The following is a 17,199-nucleotide window of genomic DNA, read 5'->3' on the forward strand; positions in this document are numbered from 1 at the left end:
CAAGGCCACACACTGTTGGAACTTTAACTTGAGTTACTTTGTCTCTCTTTGTCTGTTTCCTCATCTGTAAAACAGGGATAATAGACTGGATTGACACCATCCCCTTCTGAAGACTATGCTTTACAGCTAAGACACCATTATCTTTCACTGACTCAAAAATAATGATCTTTGGGAACCTTTGATGTACTGAGCCTGTCTCTTGGGAGACAGAGTAGAAAACATGAAACCCGCCTCACGGTGTTCAGAATCGAGCTGGGAAGGCAGATCCTGTGACATCCAGAAACTATCTAGATAGTGTTTAACTCTGTGGCAAATTATGTAATGCAATTTTGACTGTAATAGGACTCCAGGCTACTTGAGGAAGATGGATCCTGAGCCGTTTCTTGAACAAAGGTAGGCACGTTCAGGCAGGAATGAAAGGACTGTTCACAGGCAATGACACAACAAGACAGCAGGAAAGAAGGAAAGCAGAGACGTGAGAATGGGTTTCCTTATCTGCAGCACCTTGGGCACTTGGATTGTTAAAGCAGAGGGCAGTTTCTTGCGATCCATGGAAAACTGCCTGGAGACAGTATGTGAGTCAGACTGTAGGGTGCCTTACATACCAGGTAAGGAATCCGAATTTCAGCCTTAGGCAGAGGATGCAGTAAAGGCTTCTAACCAAAAAAGTATGTGTATTAAGAGCAAAATTGAAACTATCTATTATGAAGGCAGAAATTAAATTCATGGAGTTGTGGAAGGATGTATTTATTTGGATCCTCCGAGAAGCAGACACCAAAAAGAAATTAGATATGTAAGAAACATAATAAAGACTGAGAAGATGGTGGGAGGGAAGGAGAGTGGTCTAAGCACTGGGTAAAAATGCTGATAGAATGAGAACAGCTCTGGGTTCTTAGAAGGGTTCTCAGTTGTTTGTTAGACCCTCTATTAAGTAGTAGGACTCTTACCCTCAACATCTCTTTTTTCTCCCCTTATGGGCTTTGCACTTTTTGGAAATTGCTTGGTGCCCCAGAAAGCCTGATATCGGAAGACACTTATGTAGTCTGACTTGCTCCGGCAGACACTAAAGGGGTTCTGACCTGTTTCTAGAAGAACATAGTTTTGGGTTTCTCCAGAATTTGGGATGGTCTACACGTAGCACTCATGTTTTACCTGCTAAGTCACTTCAGTCGTGTCCAACTCTGTGCGACCCCATAGACAGCAGCCCACCAGGCTCCCTCGTCCCTGGGACTCTCCAGGCAAGAACACTGGAGTGGGTTGCCGTTTCCTTCTCCAATGCATGAAAGTGAAAAGTGAAAGGGAAGTCGCTCGGTCGTGTCCAACTCTTCAAGACCCCATGGACTCTTCACAGCCCACCAGGCTCCTCCATCCATGGGATTTTCCAGGCAAGATTACTGGAGTGGGGCGCCATTGCCTTCTCCACATGTTTTACCTAGTGACTGTGAAAGAATGATTTCATCAATGAAAGCAGTAAAATGAAGAGAAATCTGGTGTGTATGCATTTGAATTAATTTAACAAATAGGAATTATTGGCACATTGCTAGGCATTTGGTTGGAGAAGGTTTGGACAAATCCTGTCTCCATTAGCCCCTGAATTTAACAGATGAGGAAGCAAATGGGAAAGGCATGGAGTGCAATACTTTGCATAGGATACATGCTCCTTGCTTGTTGGAGAAGACTCTTGAGAGTCCCTTGGACTGCTAGGAGATCCAACCAATCCATTCTGAAGGAGATCAGCTCTGGGATTTCTTTGGAAGGAATGATGGTAAAGCTGAAACTCCAGTACTTTGGCCACCTCATGAGAAGAGTTGACTCATTGGAAAAGACTCTGATGCTGGGAGAGATTGGGGACAGGAGGAGAAGGGGACGACAGAGGATGAGATGGCTGGATGGTATCACTGACTCAATGGACGTGAGTCTGAGTGAACTCAGGGAGTTGGTGATGGACAGGAAGGCCTGGCGTGCTGTGATTCATGGGGTCGCAAAGAGTCGGACACGACTGAGCGACTGAACTGAACTGAACTTAACTGAACTGAATAGTGTAATAGAGTGGGGGCGTGTGCAGCCCTTAGCACAAGGCTGCTGCTGGGTGCCATTACCTCAAGACACATTACCAGGCAACGGATAGTTATCTAATTACCAGAAGACCTGTGGGAGCTTAGAGTGGCAGTTAGAGGTCCCGCTTAGCCATTGGTCAGCACCACAGTTGGCCCCTCCCCCGAGCAAGCCTCTGTCAATGAGCGACTCTTGGTGGTTCTGCTCAGCCATTGGTTAGCACCACAGTGGGCCCCGCCCACAAGTGGCCAGTTGTCAATGAGCGACCTTTAGTGGGTCATTCAGCCAATTGTCAGTGGAATGGTGGTCCTCAGGTGGAGAGTGAGGTAAGAGTTGGATCCAGCCTTCTCCCTTAGAGCCTGCCAGCGCTCCTGGTTGCCGGTCAGCAGGGAAGCTGGGGGGGTCCTAGGGAACAGCATTGGAGCTGTGTCTTGCAGGGCTCCAGAGCCCTTGCTGGGGACACCCACTGGCCTCATCCCAGGCCTTGAGGTAACCGTGAACCCGCTCCCCCGTCTCCACCTTTGTGACATAATGGCAGCCGCTGTCCACATTGGATGCAGTCTACAGGACCTGCCCCCACCATTGGGGTTGCCTGAGGAGCCAGAGGATCAGTTGGGTTATGGGTGCCTGGCTCCCTCAGCAATGAAAGCTGGGCAGGGTCTGGGGACCTGGCCCTGAGGGAGTTGCTAACTGAGGTCTGCCTCTTAGCCAGGACCCGGACCTCAGAGGGCAAAAGCTGTGCCGTTTCTTGTCAGAACAGAGAATAACTTTCATTTGGTAGAGATTTACAGGAACGTCGTTACCTGACCGTGACCTGACCTCAAGAACAAAGGATCCAACACCAGAAAGTCTGCCACAGCTAACCATACCCCTCCTTCACCTTTGCTAGAAAAGCTAGGTTTTGCTGAAAGCTTTCGGCGAGTTCAGAGTTTTTAGGGCATAAGCCACCTGTCTCCTTGCAGGGCCCTGCAGTAAACCTTTCTCTGCTCCAAACTCAGGTTATTTGGTATGTTTGGCCCCATTGTGTGTCGGCCACACAAACTTGCGTTTTTGGTACCAATAGGTCAGGTGGTTTGGTAGATTCTACTGTTCTTAAAATAGTTGCATCTTTGATGTTCTTCTTGGCTTGGCTGTTTCTTTCCAACCTACAACTCCTCATCACAGGACAAAATCTTGGAAGAGACCTAAAGAACCCTCCAGTCATAACCTTGCAGAGAAGTTGAAGTTTCCAAGTCAGGTTTTTCAGGGACTCTCTCTGACCCATAAATGGGACATATCCTTGCCTCTAATTTTTTCTTAGTTTATATAAAAGAGATGGAAATGGTGCTGACCGACCCCATGGGGTGCTGGATGAGAATAAATCTCAAAATGAGTGTCTTGTAGTTGGTTAAATGCCATAAAAATGTTCAATATAATGGCTGATTATTTTTCTTTAATCTTAAATGGATACCTACCATGCAAGAGTCCCATCTTGGTAGCAGAAATTCATTATCTTGGAAAGAGTTTAATGGCTGCTGTGCAAATGAACTGGAGGAAGTTAAATTGTGGAATGGGAAGGAGTTGAGAAAAGTGAAATGAGTTGTGCATTAAATTTAGATAAACACAATTATGTGTAACTGGATTATCACGTGTGCAGGCAGGCGCTGTATATTAGGCACCTGTGTTTTGATTAAAATAGATTCAGGTGCATGCACTTTGCATCCTTGTAGATATGGGATTGTGCCTTAGCCACCGTCCAGGTGCATGAGAGGGCAGCAGGGAAATGGCTGAGATCCAAGTCCTCAGCTGTAACCGTTTAAAGGGACTGGGAGTAGTCTGGCCAATAAAAGTTCATTTCAGAAAACTGCTGACCCTATTACGGGCTGTCCAGCTGTTTGTTGTGTGCAGTTTTCTTCTGGGTTTCTTTTAACTGGAGTCAGGAGAGTGGTCCTGGAGTCCAGTGGAGTCTAATGTCTGCTTGGATGGGACACAGAGAAAGACAGATGGCATCAGAGAGTGTTGGCGGCTGGGCTTGCCTGTTGTTCGAGATTTTATGGTTGTGAGGTGCTAGCGGTGGGGTGGGAACATGAAATCTCTTTGAACTCGTCTGTAGACAGACAGAATCAGGCCCAGTTCTTTCTTACCCTTCTAGGTCCACGTCTGTAAGTCAGAGTCATCTCTAGATCAAAGGCAAGCCCATCCTCTGATCTCTGAGTGGCCATCTGAGTGAACAGAGCTAGCCAGCCTGTGCCTGACCTTGAAGGAGGACAGATGTGGGGAAACAACTGTAGATATCCAGTTAATTCCTGTTGCCACGTTTTATTTCAAGTGCAAAGCACTGTCAGGATTAAAATAAATGCTACCAGTTATGAGGTAGCATTAAGTTAATAATTTTTCCCCCATGCTTGATCCTATAATACCCCTCAACTCAACGGATAAATTCTAAGTTCTCCTCTGGGTGATTTGAGATGCAGTGAATATTGTTGCACAAACTAAAATTGACTTCCTCTTTTTTTTTCCCCTTCTCATTCCTCTCCTGTGCCCTTCTCCGCATCCCTCTCTCAGGTTATACTTATCCTGACGAAGCTGTATGACTTCAACCTTGGGAGCGTGACAGAGAGCTCACTTTGGAGGTAAGTGGCTTAGAGGTTCTTCACTAGCTTCTCTGGTTGGGCTCACGTGAGAAACACCAACTGAGCTGCTGGAGAGCATGTTTTGAAAGGAGCAGAAGATGCTCCTCCTCCTGGATGCCCACTTTAATGCCCCGGTGGCAATGATGGCCTCCATCTGTGAATTCCTTAGCACTCTGCTAATCTTGCTTGGGGCCTGTCACACATTCTCCTTGGTGTTATGGTTGCTTCTGCATTCATGCTGTGTCTCCTTTGGCTCGACAAACATGAATGAAAGAGATCAGAGCATGTCTGATGCAAGAGGAGACTGTGGATAAGGGAGCCTGATATAGGAAGGATGCTAGCCTTGGCGTGAGTCTCGGCCTAAGGACTGTTTCTCATTGTCCTTTGCTGTGACTCTTGAGAAGCCTGTGCTTCTGGGCATAAACACACATGAGAATTGGATCTGTGTGATGACTTTTGTGGTCCCTAGCCTTCCTGGACTCCTTCTTTCATAAAATAATATTAAAAATATATTTTATAACTACATTGAAGTAAAAACAAATATATTAATATTGTATATTAAAACCTGTTTTCAGCCTAACATGCTCATTCTTTGGTTTTGACTTTAAAAGAAATGACAGCATTTTTGTGAACCCTAGGCTCTATGTCTCTGTGCCTGTTGAATAAATCAGCCCTGACAGGAAGCTGGGATGGGGAGAAGGATGTGAGTGGATTAAGTCAGAGAGGGCTTTAAGGAAGCCTTGAACCTGACAGTTTCTCTGGACAGGAGACACCACACACTCACCCTTGCATACACCTCCTCACATGCCAGTTTGCTATTCCAGCCATGCTGCTGGCAGTCACCCAGGGCCCCAGTGAGTTTCATCAGCCTTTCTGAGTCGGCGCTTCATGCTCTGCTTATTACATCCGTGGGCCTCAAGAGGGCTGTGTGTCTATCCTGTTTACTCTGTCATTTGTAAACACTAGAGAGAACATGGTCACAAAAGGCCATTCACTTGGTGGTGTCTTTCATCCCAGCGCCTGTCCTGAGGGTTTCTGGGGTCTTGGAGCAGAGGGCTCTGGGGCATGAGTATCTGTGAACCTGGCTGCTTCTTTATTTGACCTGTTTGCAGAGGCCCAGCCAGAGTCTCTCTCTTGGGAGGGGAGCAGTCGAAGCATCTATTAAATATTTAGGGGTTAATTGCTCATATTGGTGGGGCCTGCCTCCATTTGCACAGGATGTCCAAAACCTAATTTGGTGCTCAGTGGAAATTGGCAGAGATATAAGTAACCAGGCTGCCTCTCGTAGATGAAAGCATGCCTGTTTCCACTCACACAGGACTCCTGGGGAACGAGAGCCTCAGAAACCATCCCCTCAGGCCCTATCACAGTGATGCTGTGGTGATCCTTTAAGCCTGACTCCAGTGCTGTCTGCTTGGTGCAAGTAATGAAATAAGCCAGAAAATCCTGTCCTTATAGCGAGAGACAGCTATACCTGGCAGCCCATATCATATTTCAGGAAAGGTTTGGTAGTTCTAAGGGTGAACCAGGCAAAGCCAGGAGCCAAGGTCAGATGCTTAATGCTGGAGGCCCAGTAAGTGACAGAGTGTGTGCCCCATGGACATAAGAGTCAGTATATTCACTAATGTGTGTCAAGGACAGCAGATGGCCAAATGGCCCTAAGGGCACCCTGATGTCCCATTGCTAGGATTCAAAATCTAGCTTGTCCACCCAAAGAGCTCTGTGGCTTTGGGCACTTTATCTAACTTCTCTGGATCAGTTTTTGGGGATGCTGAAATCAAGGACCACAGACTGAGTGGCTGCAAACTGCAGAAATGTGTTCTCTTCCAGTCTGGAGGCCAGAAGTCTGCAATCAAGGTGTCTTTGGGGCTCCCTCCCTCTGGAGGCTCTAGAGAGAATCCTTCGTCACCTCCTTCAACCTCTGGTGCCTGTCAGCATTCCCTGGGCTGCAGTATTCCCCTCTCTGTCTTCTCCTCTTCTCTCCCTTAGAAGGACACTTGCCATTGGATTTAGGGGCCAGCCCCATAATCCAGGATGCTCTCATTTTCAGATTCTTAGCTTAATTACATCTGCAGAGATGCTCTTTCAAGGATAATTCCATTGCAGGTTCTGGGGGTTAGGACATATTTTGATAGGGGCACTGCCGTTCCACCCACTTGGCTCATAAATCTCGGTTTCTCTGAATGTAAATTGGAGACAGTACAAATCCCACTTTTGCTCCAGCCACATTGTCCTCGCTGTTCTTCGGACAAGCCAGCATCTTCCTCAGGACCCTTCCACTCGGCTTTTTCCTGGGTCTGAGCTCCTTCCTCTCTGCTCACCTCATCAGTGAGGCCTTAGTCTCAGGACTTGGCATTTCCTCACTGGGCTGCATTTTCCTCCCTGGCACCTGTCACCCTCTAGCTGCTAAATATTTACTTATTGATTTATTTATATTCAACCTCACACCTACTAACATCTAAGCCTGTAAAGATAGACTTTTTTTTTCATTTTGCTTTAGTGCTGTATCCTCAATACCTCAAATAGTGTCTGGCACACAGGAGGCACTTAATAAATGTTTGCTTGATGAATAAATTCATGGATGGATTGTAAGGACTAAGTGAAATATTAAATGTGCAAACATTTAGGACAGTTACATGTGGAGAGGACTCAGTTAATTGTAATAATTAATGATTATTGTAACCCTGTGTATTTGTATAGTTTTGTTGGTAAGAATCCACTAATGCAGGGATCCATGGGATGGAAACTATAAGTGCATGCACAGGGTTGTATTCTGTGCTGTCTAGGAATTATCACAGACCTTCCAGGGTGTTAGTAGGGGGATAGGGAGGGGAGAACCGTGATTTATGAAGTTTTTCCTCATGCTGACTAGGGAGGGGGAATTGGAATAGCAGTTTCTACCTAGTTGGAGATGTGATTTTGCAAGAAAGATTCTCTGAGTGGCTACTGGAGTGATGGGTGAGCTACAGTTTGGCAAATGGAAGGTGGAAAAATGTCCCTCGCACAGGGCAAAGGCCAGGCAAAGCGAGGCTGTAGGAGATAAGGGGACCAGGAAGGAGGCAGGGAGAGCAGCTGAGTGCTGGACTAGGTAGGGAGGAGTGTTGGAGGACTCATCAGGTTCACAGGAGGGGCCAAACCAAAGGGGGTTACTTAGCATAGACTGTAGATAACAGAGTATATATGGTGGGACCTTTCAGGGATTTGAAACAAGCTGGTAGATGTTATAGGCATTCCCTATGGGTACGCATTATGTGAATATATATTTGTGTTATCCAGAGGGTTCACATGTCTGATAAAGCCCAGCTTAGGAACCCCTGCAGAGAGGACAATTGAGGAAAGGGACTGATCCTAAACTTTGTGGAAACTTTCCAACTTCCTAGGCCCTCACCAGGTGTCTTCTTGCTTCTTATTGTTATCCTTATCCCTAAAGATCTGTGCCCCTATCCTCTTTTCTCTGCTGTTAGTGATGTATTTTTCAGTTAGAGCCTAGAGCACTATGATCTTCCTTACTAATACAGTGAGCAGAGAAAAGAAACAAAATTAAACACACACCTTTTCATTTCTGTGATTTGGTCCAACATGCTTATAAGTTGAAATTGAATTTGGTGATTCTTCTTCAATTTTCTGTACAGCAGAGGCGCCTGGAGCAGCAGCTGTCATGACAAGATGACGCGCCCTGCCAGGTTGCAGTATGACATAATTATTTGTCTCACTGAATTAATAATTCAGAAGCCATCTACTTCTGAATAGACAAAAGGCTGTTTAAAAGCAGTCTGTAGCATAGCGGTAGCGTGTGTCCTTGGTGACACCCTTTCTGGAACTCCTAGGTGCCATTAACTGGGAGTGGTCAAAATATTTTCTCTCCACCAGCACAAGAATGGGTGCATAAATTGGTCATTTAGCACAACCATCTGTTGGCATCCTTTAGTCAAAGGACATTTTACATATGGAGTGTCAAGCCTGTAGAATTAATAAGGCTGGGGAGTGACTTTTTACAAAGACCCAGGGATTTGTTTTTAGGGTGTTTTCAGTCCACAGTGTGTCAAGCCTGGAGGTTGTCCATCCGTCAGGAGTGATACTAGAGACCTACTCTATCAGACTTTATAGAGGCCAGACCCAAGGAGGAGCAATGAGTCCAGATCAGGAGGCTCAGATCTAATCAGCTTCCTCCTCATCAAGGTGACTAAAAGTGAAGCCCTGGGACTGATGGCCACATTCCCCCACTGAGCCACTGAGTCGTCTTGAACACATTCCTTCATCTCTCTGTGCCTCTGTTTCCTTATCTGTACCATGAAGGTTGTATCCACACCTACCACATACAGTTGTTTTGGAATTTCATTGAAATGAACTATGTCAACTGCCTTGAAGCATACCTGCCCTGCAGCACCTATGCATGGGAGGTGCTCGGAGAGAGTTAGTTGTCATCGTACGATGTGCAACTTGAGCTGCTTCTCTCTATGAGTTCCCATACCTGAGCTGTCTTGTTCTATCTTTTGCGAGAAACTTGAGAGTCGGGTATCACTGGGCTCAATTTGCAGATGGGAACATTGAGCACTGCAGAGGTTAAACAATGTGCCCCAGATTGTGAAACTAAGAAGTAGGGGGAATCCTACTGAACTCTGAGCCTGTGCTTAGTCCACCCTGTGTGCTGGCTCTGGTGCTGGGCAAGAGTGGGTTCATGGACTCCTCCAGAATAAGATAATTTTTTATGAGTAGAATATTGGGGTGATATGGAAAGTGGAAGAGGGAGAAGTTCCCAGAGTGGGAAAATTGCCCTCGAGTGGTTGGACTGGGATTTCAACTTCTAGGCTAAAATATTCCTTCTGTAATTGAGATGGATGCTCTCTAGTCCAGCACTGTCTGATTAGAAATATATAGGAGCCACATAATTTCCCAGCAGTCAATAATGTGAAAAGAAACAGTGGAGATTAATTTTACTAATAAATTTTCTTTAACCTAGTTATATAGAACTATCATTTCAATAGACAATCAATAAAATTATTAATGGGCAATTTTGCATTAGATTTTTGTAGTAAGCCTTTGAAATTGAATGGGCATATCTCAATTTTACATACAAAATGCAGCCACAGTTTGTTTAATAGTTAAATATGGCTGTTGTATACCATAGTGCCCAGTAGAGGTCTGGTAATCTCTCTTTCAAATATTATCAGTTCCTTGGGTGAGGTGGGGGAGGGGGGCGGGAAACTTTTTTCACTATAGAAATGCATGTCTGTTTCATCAAAGGACAAAAGGTAAAAAATTGCACCTGTTCTGGAAGGAAATTATTTTATAATGTTATGATACTTGGAATATGGGCAATGTCAAGGGCTAACCTGATCGATATTAAAACTCTGGTCATCTAAAATGAAACGAGGGCTGTGGAAATCTGTCCACAGAAACAGAAAAGTTGTCACCAGAACTCCTAGGTCTTTGAACTGTGATTCTTGGTAATTCTGAAATAATAATGGCTATTGACTGTAGAGTTGAAGAGACGTGGGGTGAGAAAGGATCATAGCAAACATTCTCCTTGAGCCCCAGAATCTTATCATTTCAAAGATAAGGACGTGAGTTCAGGGAGAGGAAGACACTTTGGCTGAGTTTCTTGGATAAGAAGTCTAAGAGTGTTCCCTGGCTCCTCTATTATGCAGAGTGAAGTAAGTCAGAAAGAAAAACACCAATACAGTATATTAACGCATATATATTGAATTTAGAAAGATGGTAACGATGACCCTATATGCAAGACAGCAAAAGAGACACAGATGTATAGAACAGTCTTTTGGACTCTGTGGGAGAAGGCAAGGGTGGGATGATTTGAGAGAATAGCATTGAAAGGTGTATATTATCATATGTGAAATAGATCTCCAGACCAGGTTCGATGCATGAGACAGGGTGCTCAGGGCTGGTCCACTGGGATGACCCTGAGGGATGGGATGGGGAGGGAGGTGGGAGGGAGGGTCAGGATGGGGAACACATGTACACCCATGGCTGATTCATGTGAATGTAAGGCAGAAACCACCACAATATTGTAATTAGCCTCCAATTAAAAATAAAGAGGGTTCCCTGGCTCCTGATCTCCTTCCATGAACACACACATCCCCTAAATGGAAACTCTGGAACTGGATAGACAGCCCTCTTCTTTTTTCTTTCTTTTTTTTTAATTGGAGAAGATTCTTGAGAGTCCCTTGGACTCCAAGGAGATCCAACCAGTCCATTCCGAAGGAGATCAACCCTGGGATTTCTTTGGAAGGAATGATGCTAAAGCTTAAGCTCCAGTACTTTGGCCACCTCATGCGAAGGGTTGACTCATTGGAAAAGACTCTGATGCTGGGAGGTGTTGGGGGCAGGAGGAGAAGGGGACGACCAAGGATGAGATGGCTGGATGTCATCACTGACTCGATGGACGTGAGTCTGAGTGAACTCCGGGAGTTGGTGATGGACAGGGAGGCCTGGCGTGCTGCGATTCATGGGGTCGCAAAGAGTCGGACACGACTGAGCGACTGAACTGAACTGAACTGATAGTTGATTTATAATGTTGTGTTAATTTCTAATGTATAACAAAGTGACTTGGTTTTATGTGTATGTGTATATGTATATCTCCTTTTTCACACTCTTTTTCATTATGGTTTGTCAAAGGATATTGACTATAATTCCCGTGCTATATATATGACCTTGTTGTTTATTCTATGTATAATAGTTTACATCTGCTCACCTGAAATCCCACTCCATCACTCTCCTCCCTCCTTTTTCTCCCCCTTGGCAACCAAAAGTTTGTTCTCTCAAGTCTGTGAGTCTGTTTAGAGAGTCTTCACGTCTCCTCCATTGTCAACTGAGAATAGACCATTGTTGTATGGTGTGTAGGCATCACACATCCAGAGACTGGTCGTATTCTCACTTATCCCTATGACAGTGGCGTGCGGCGCATGCTTTGGTGTCTTATTCATGCTCTTCTGCACACGTGGGTCTGTGCATCTGTGCTGAGCTTGGTGGCATTCCTGGTCCTTGATTTGGGAGCAAGGGTGCCACTTTTCTTTGGAAGTGGTCCCTGTGAAAAGACTGATTAAGCCACTGCTTGAGGCTTTTGAGTCTTTAGTTTTGAATATAAGTCATGGTAGGGATTTATGTTTTGGACTGGCAAATTGCTTCTTGGACTCAGTTCTCCATGTCCTAAACAGTAACACTTGGATTGATAAGCCCATTGCCCTCTCCTCAAAAAATTTGCTTTTAAGGTCCCATTTTATGGAGGTAGATGAGCTAGCAGCCAATCCCCCAGCTTCCATTTGTCCATCCCAAGCACTAGTCTCTGGCAAAGGTCTGTGAGTGGCCAGCTTCTGATTGGGTGTGAGGTCCCCACACGAGCTTTCATCTGGAATTCCTATTGGATTAGGGGTCCTCACAGAGCTAAACAAATTTGCAGTTTTCTGGGCATAAGAGGAACCAAGAGTCCTTTGCAGTAGATGGTCCCCTGGTATTGCTATTTTCCCTCAGTTTCCTCTTCCCCTCTTACTCCATTTCATCCACCACCACCCCCCCCCCGCCCCCCGGCAGTGTGAGAATTAATATGCTCATGGAAAAGCAGCAAGGATGCTCAGCCCTTCCTCCTGTATGCTTGTTCTCGGGGCCCACACAGCAAGGGGACTTCAGATCAAGGGGCTCCTGGTTAGGGGGTTTACGTGCCCACCTCCTGGGCACATCCTCCTGGATGCCTTCCCTCTCCTTCCTCCCTGGGCCGGGTGCCTCTCCTCTGCTTCCCACTAATGTCTCATCCTTACACTGTGTTCCCAGCCTGGGAGCCTCTTGAGAACAGGGACCAGAGCCCTTTCTGATTCTGGATCTACACTGCCAGCACTTGGGCTACACTAAGTAAAAGCTGAAAGAACTGAACTGACGTTCCAATTGCCCCAAACCAATCCCAGCCCCAGCCTTGCCTTGTCCTGTTGCTCTCCTTGTATTGAGTTGTCTTATCCCCCCTGCCACTGGGGAATCCTGTGACTCTTCATCTGCTTTGCAAGCTGTTGTCTGGACCATTTATTTCCTCCTCTAATTGTTCTGTCAGTGACCTTTCTGGGGGATGCTGTTTTTTTTTTTAATAGAAAGTGGAGACCTTTGGATTTATTAATTTTTTTGTTTGCCAAGAAAACTCTGATAATAATTGCCACGACTTCCCAGAAGTTATTAGTTTACAAATTTTAATGACACTCATGATTTATTTATGTACTTCCCTCCCTCTACAGCTGTTCATCCCAATTCCTTAGTGGAATTCCTGCTGAATCTGAGTGAATTAATGGAAACAAAACTGCAGAGTGGAATGACATTTTTTTTTTCTAGGCTGTTAATTAAAAGCTTTCCATCCTATTCGCTAGGCTTTTCATATGTGAGGTCCTGAAGACTGGGTGGATACAGGCTGTGAAATCCTCCCTCTAGAACTGGGGCCTTTTTCTGTTTGTTTTCAGTGGTAATGAATCTGGTGAAAACTCCTGTATTGGTCACAGAGCATTCAACTGAACAGATATTAACTGAGCATTCTTTATGTAAGCAGCCCTGTGCTTATTGCTGGGGGATGCGGAATAAGTATGCTGTGATTGCTATTCTCAAGGAATGTTTAGTTCGGTTGAAAGATAAGATTAATGCATACAAGGAACAGTGTCAGGCATATGCAAGTATATATAGGTACATGCAAAACACATTGTATTCCGTGATGAGTGGCCCTACTGCAGAAGTACTTATATTTTTATTATTATCACACCTCACTGTATGAGGATGTAAAGCAATTCTAGGAATGAATTAGAGGAATGAGCAATGCTGTTCATATGTTTTGTTTTGCTGTTTAATATAAAACGTCTTATTTCTCCATTCAGTTCCGTTCAGTTCATTTGCTCGGTCGTGCCTGACTCTTTGTGACCCCATGAACCACAGCACGCCAGGCCTCCCTGTCCATCACCAACTCCCAGAGTCCACCCAAACCCATGTCCATTGAGTTGGTGATGCCATCCAACCATCTCATCCTCTCTCATCCCCATCTCTTCTTGCCCTCAATCTTTTCCAGCATCAGGGTCTTTCCAAATGAGTCAGTTCTTCACATCAGGTGGCCAAAGTATTTGAGTTTCAGCTTCAACATCAGTCCTTCCAATGAACACCCAGGACTGATCTCCTTTAGGATGAACTGGTTGGATCTCCTTGCAGTCCAAGGGACTCTCAAGAGTCTTCTCCAACACCACAGTTCAAAAGCATCAATTCTTTGGCGCTCAGCTTTCTTTATAGTCCAACTCTCACATCCATACATGACCACTGGAAAAGCCATAGCCTTGACTAGATGGACCTTTGTGGACAAAGTAATGTCTCTGCTTTTGAATATGCTATCTAGGTTGGTCATAACTTTCCTTCCAAGGAGTGTCTTTTAATTTCATGGCTGCAGTCACCATCTGCAGTGATTTTGGAGCCCATAAAAATAAAGTCTGACACTGTTTCCACTGTTTCTCCATCTATTTGCCATGAAGTGATGGGACTGTATGCCATGATCTTAGTATTCTGAATGTTGAGCTTTAAGCCAATTTTTTCACTCTCCTCTTTCACTTTCATTAAGAGGCTCTTTAGTTCTTCTTCACTTTCAATGAAACTAAACTTCTCCATTAGGATATGAAACTTTTAAGAGGAAAGACTGCTTCATATGAGAACTAGTAGTTCCCATAGTTCTCAGAAACACCTGGTCACAGATGGGATAGTGCATGTATGGTCGTTAAAGGTTCTGATTTCACATTGCCTGGTTATAAATTTGAGATCTACTGCTTGCTAACGGTACCACCATGAGCAATGTCTTCATTTCTCTATGTCTAGGTTTACTTATCCGTATAGTAAGATGACAGTAAGACAGATCTCATGGAAGCTTTGTGAGGATTCAGTGAGATAATGCATGGAATGCAAAAAATGCGTACTATTTAGTTAGTACTTTATGTAATAATTATTGTTTGTTTGTAGGCCCATATCTTCCTAGCCCAGCAGCTTCTACCAGCTCCAGAGGACAGTTGTGCTAATATTTTTTAGGAGGTTGGGGTGCAGGACAAGCTTAGAATCCTAAGCATGTGGTGCCTGGAAATGTTACATTTCTTTTGAGAGAATGTTCTGGAGTCTTTTCCTTCAGATATTTATTTGTGCTTGGCACAAGGGGGAAGGTTAATATATTTATTGGTTTTTCTACATCAGCTATTGCTGCTGATTTGGGGTGTAGGATGCAAAGCACAATCTGATTTAAGTTCCCTTAACGTAGTGTTGAGTTAACTCATCCATAGCTGGTTATTTTTTTTTTACTGCAACTATTGGGGGGTATAAGCCTCTTGAAGCACTTTCTTACCTCCTACGTAATTAATATGGAAGGCATTCTGGGGTCATCCGGTTTCTCAAATTTGGTGTATCCTCAGCATTACTTGTGGACTGTGTTAAAAATCTAGATTCCTGGCCCCTAACCAAGGGATTCCAGTTTGGTAAAGCTGGAGGTTACTCAGGATGTATACTTTTAAAAGCCCCATGATTGTTTTTGATTTTCAGGCAGGACTGGGAGCCACTGAGCTCTGGGAGCCTCTGAGCTCAGAGGAAGCCTGGGTTCTACCACTGTCTCAGTTGCTAATTAAGTTCAGTTCAGTTCAGTCGCTCAGTCGTGTCCGACTCTTTGCAACCTCATAAATCGCAGCACGCCAGGCCTCCCTGTCCATCACCAGCTCCCAGAGTTCACTCAGACTCAGTTCCATCGAGTCGGTGATGCCATCCAGCCATCTCATCCACTGTCGTCCCCTTTTCCTCCTGCCCCCAATCCCTCCCAGCATCACAGTCTTTTCCAAAGAGTCAACTCTTTGCATGAGGTGGCCCAAGTACTGGAGTTTCAGCTTTAGCATCATTCCTTCCAAAGAAACCCCAGGGCTGATCTCCTTTAGAATGGATTGGTTGGATCTCCTTGCAGTCCAAGGGACTCTCAAGAGTCTTCCCCAACACCACAGTTCAAAAGCATCAATTCTTCAGCACTCAGCTTTCTTCACAGTCCAACTCTCACATCCATACATGACCACAGGAAAAACCATAGCCTTGACTAGACGGACCTTTGTTGGCAAAGTAATGTCTCTGATTTTCAATATGCTATCTAGGTTGGTCATAACTTTCCTTCCAAGGAGTAAACGTCTTTTAATTTCATGGCTGCAGTCACCATCTGCAGTGATTTTGGAGCCCAAAAAGATAAAGTCTGACACTGTTTCCCCATCTATTGCCCATGAAGTGATGGGACCAGACGCCATGATCTTAGTTTTCTGAATGTTGAGCTTTAAGCCAACTTTTTTACTCTCCTCTTTCACTTTCATTAAGAGGCTTTTTAGCTCCTCTTCACTTTCTGCCATAAGGGTGGTGTCATCTGCATATCTGAGGTTATTGATATTTCTCCCGGCAATCTTGATTCCAGCTTGTGCTTCATCCAGCCCAGCGTTTCTCATGATGTACTCTGCATAGAAGTTAAATAAGCAGGGTGACAATATACAGCCTTGACGTACTCCTTTTCCTATTTGGAACCAGTCTGTTGTTCCATGTCCAGTTCTAACTGTTTCTTCCTGACCTGCATACAGATTTCTCAAGGGGCAGGTCAGGTGGTCTGGTATTCCCATCTCTTGAAGAATTTTCCACAGTTTATTGTGATACACACAGTCAAAAGCTTTGGCATAGTCAATAAAGCAGAAATAGATGTTTTTCTGGAATTCTCTTGCTTTTTCCAGAATCCAGCAGATGTTGGCAATTTGATCTCTGGTTCCTCTGCCTTTTCTAAAACCAGCTTGTACATCAGGGAGTTCACGGTTCACGTATTACTGAAGCCTGGCTTGGAGAATTTTGAGCATTACTTTACTTGCGTGTGATATGAGTGCAATTGTGTGGTAGGCTGAGCATTCTTTGGCATTGCCTTTTTTTAGGATTGGAATGCAAACTGACCTTTTCCAGTCCTGTGGCCACTGCTGAGTTTTTCCAAATTTGCTGGCATATTGAGTGCAGCACTTTGACAGCATCATCTTTCAGGATTTGAAACAGCTCAACTGGAATTCCATCACCTCCACCAGCTTTGTTCATAGTGATGCTTCCTAAGGCCCATTTGACTTCATATTCCAGGATGTCTGGCTCTAGATGAGTGATCATACCATCGTGATTATCTTGGTTGTGAGAAGTTGCTAATTAATCATCTGGTAATTAATCAGTTCATGCCATCTTCTATTTCCTCATAAATAAAGATATTAGATGAAATGATCTCAAGTCCCTTTCCACTCCAGGTCCACAGATGCTGTCAACCTGGGAATTTAAACAGGAAACACACACAGGATTTTTGATGGCCAACAGGTACCTTTTATGAGCTAACATTGTGAGCACAGCCATCCCCCTTAAGGAAAACTAATGTGCTGTTCATGGACAGATAGCAGCCAGGGGGCAGGTGTTAGCCAGAACACCTGTTCTAACTACTGAATTTAAATTCATTAAGCATAAATAGCATCATCCAAGCTGTAAACTCTTTTCTCCC

At 44.7% G+C, this 17,199-nt stretch overlaps 1 protein-coding gene across 1 annotated transcript in view; it reads left to right on the top strand.

Annotated features, from left to right (window-relative positions):
• The window catches only part of SORCS3 (sortilin related VPS10 domain containing receptor 3), a 635,061-nt gene that overhangs the window by 187,161 nt on the left and 430,701 nt on the right, over window positions 1-17,199 (top strand). The window contains exon 2 of the mRNA XM_068961512.1: window positions 4,600-4,667. Coding sequence (XP_068817613.1) covers window positions 4,600-4,667 — 68 coding nt within the window. The remainder of the gene's footprint in view (window positions 1-4,599; window positions 4,668-17,199) is intronic.

Source organism: Capricornis sumatraensis, chromosome 23, assembly GCF_032405125.1.
Source record: "Capricornis sumatraensis isolate serow.1 chromosome 23, serow.2, whole genome shotgun sequence".
Lineage (NCBI taxonomy): Eukaryota > Metazoa > Chordata > Mammalia > Artiodactyla > Bovidae > Capricornis > Capricornis sumatraensis.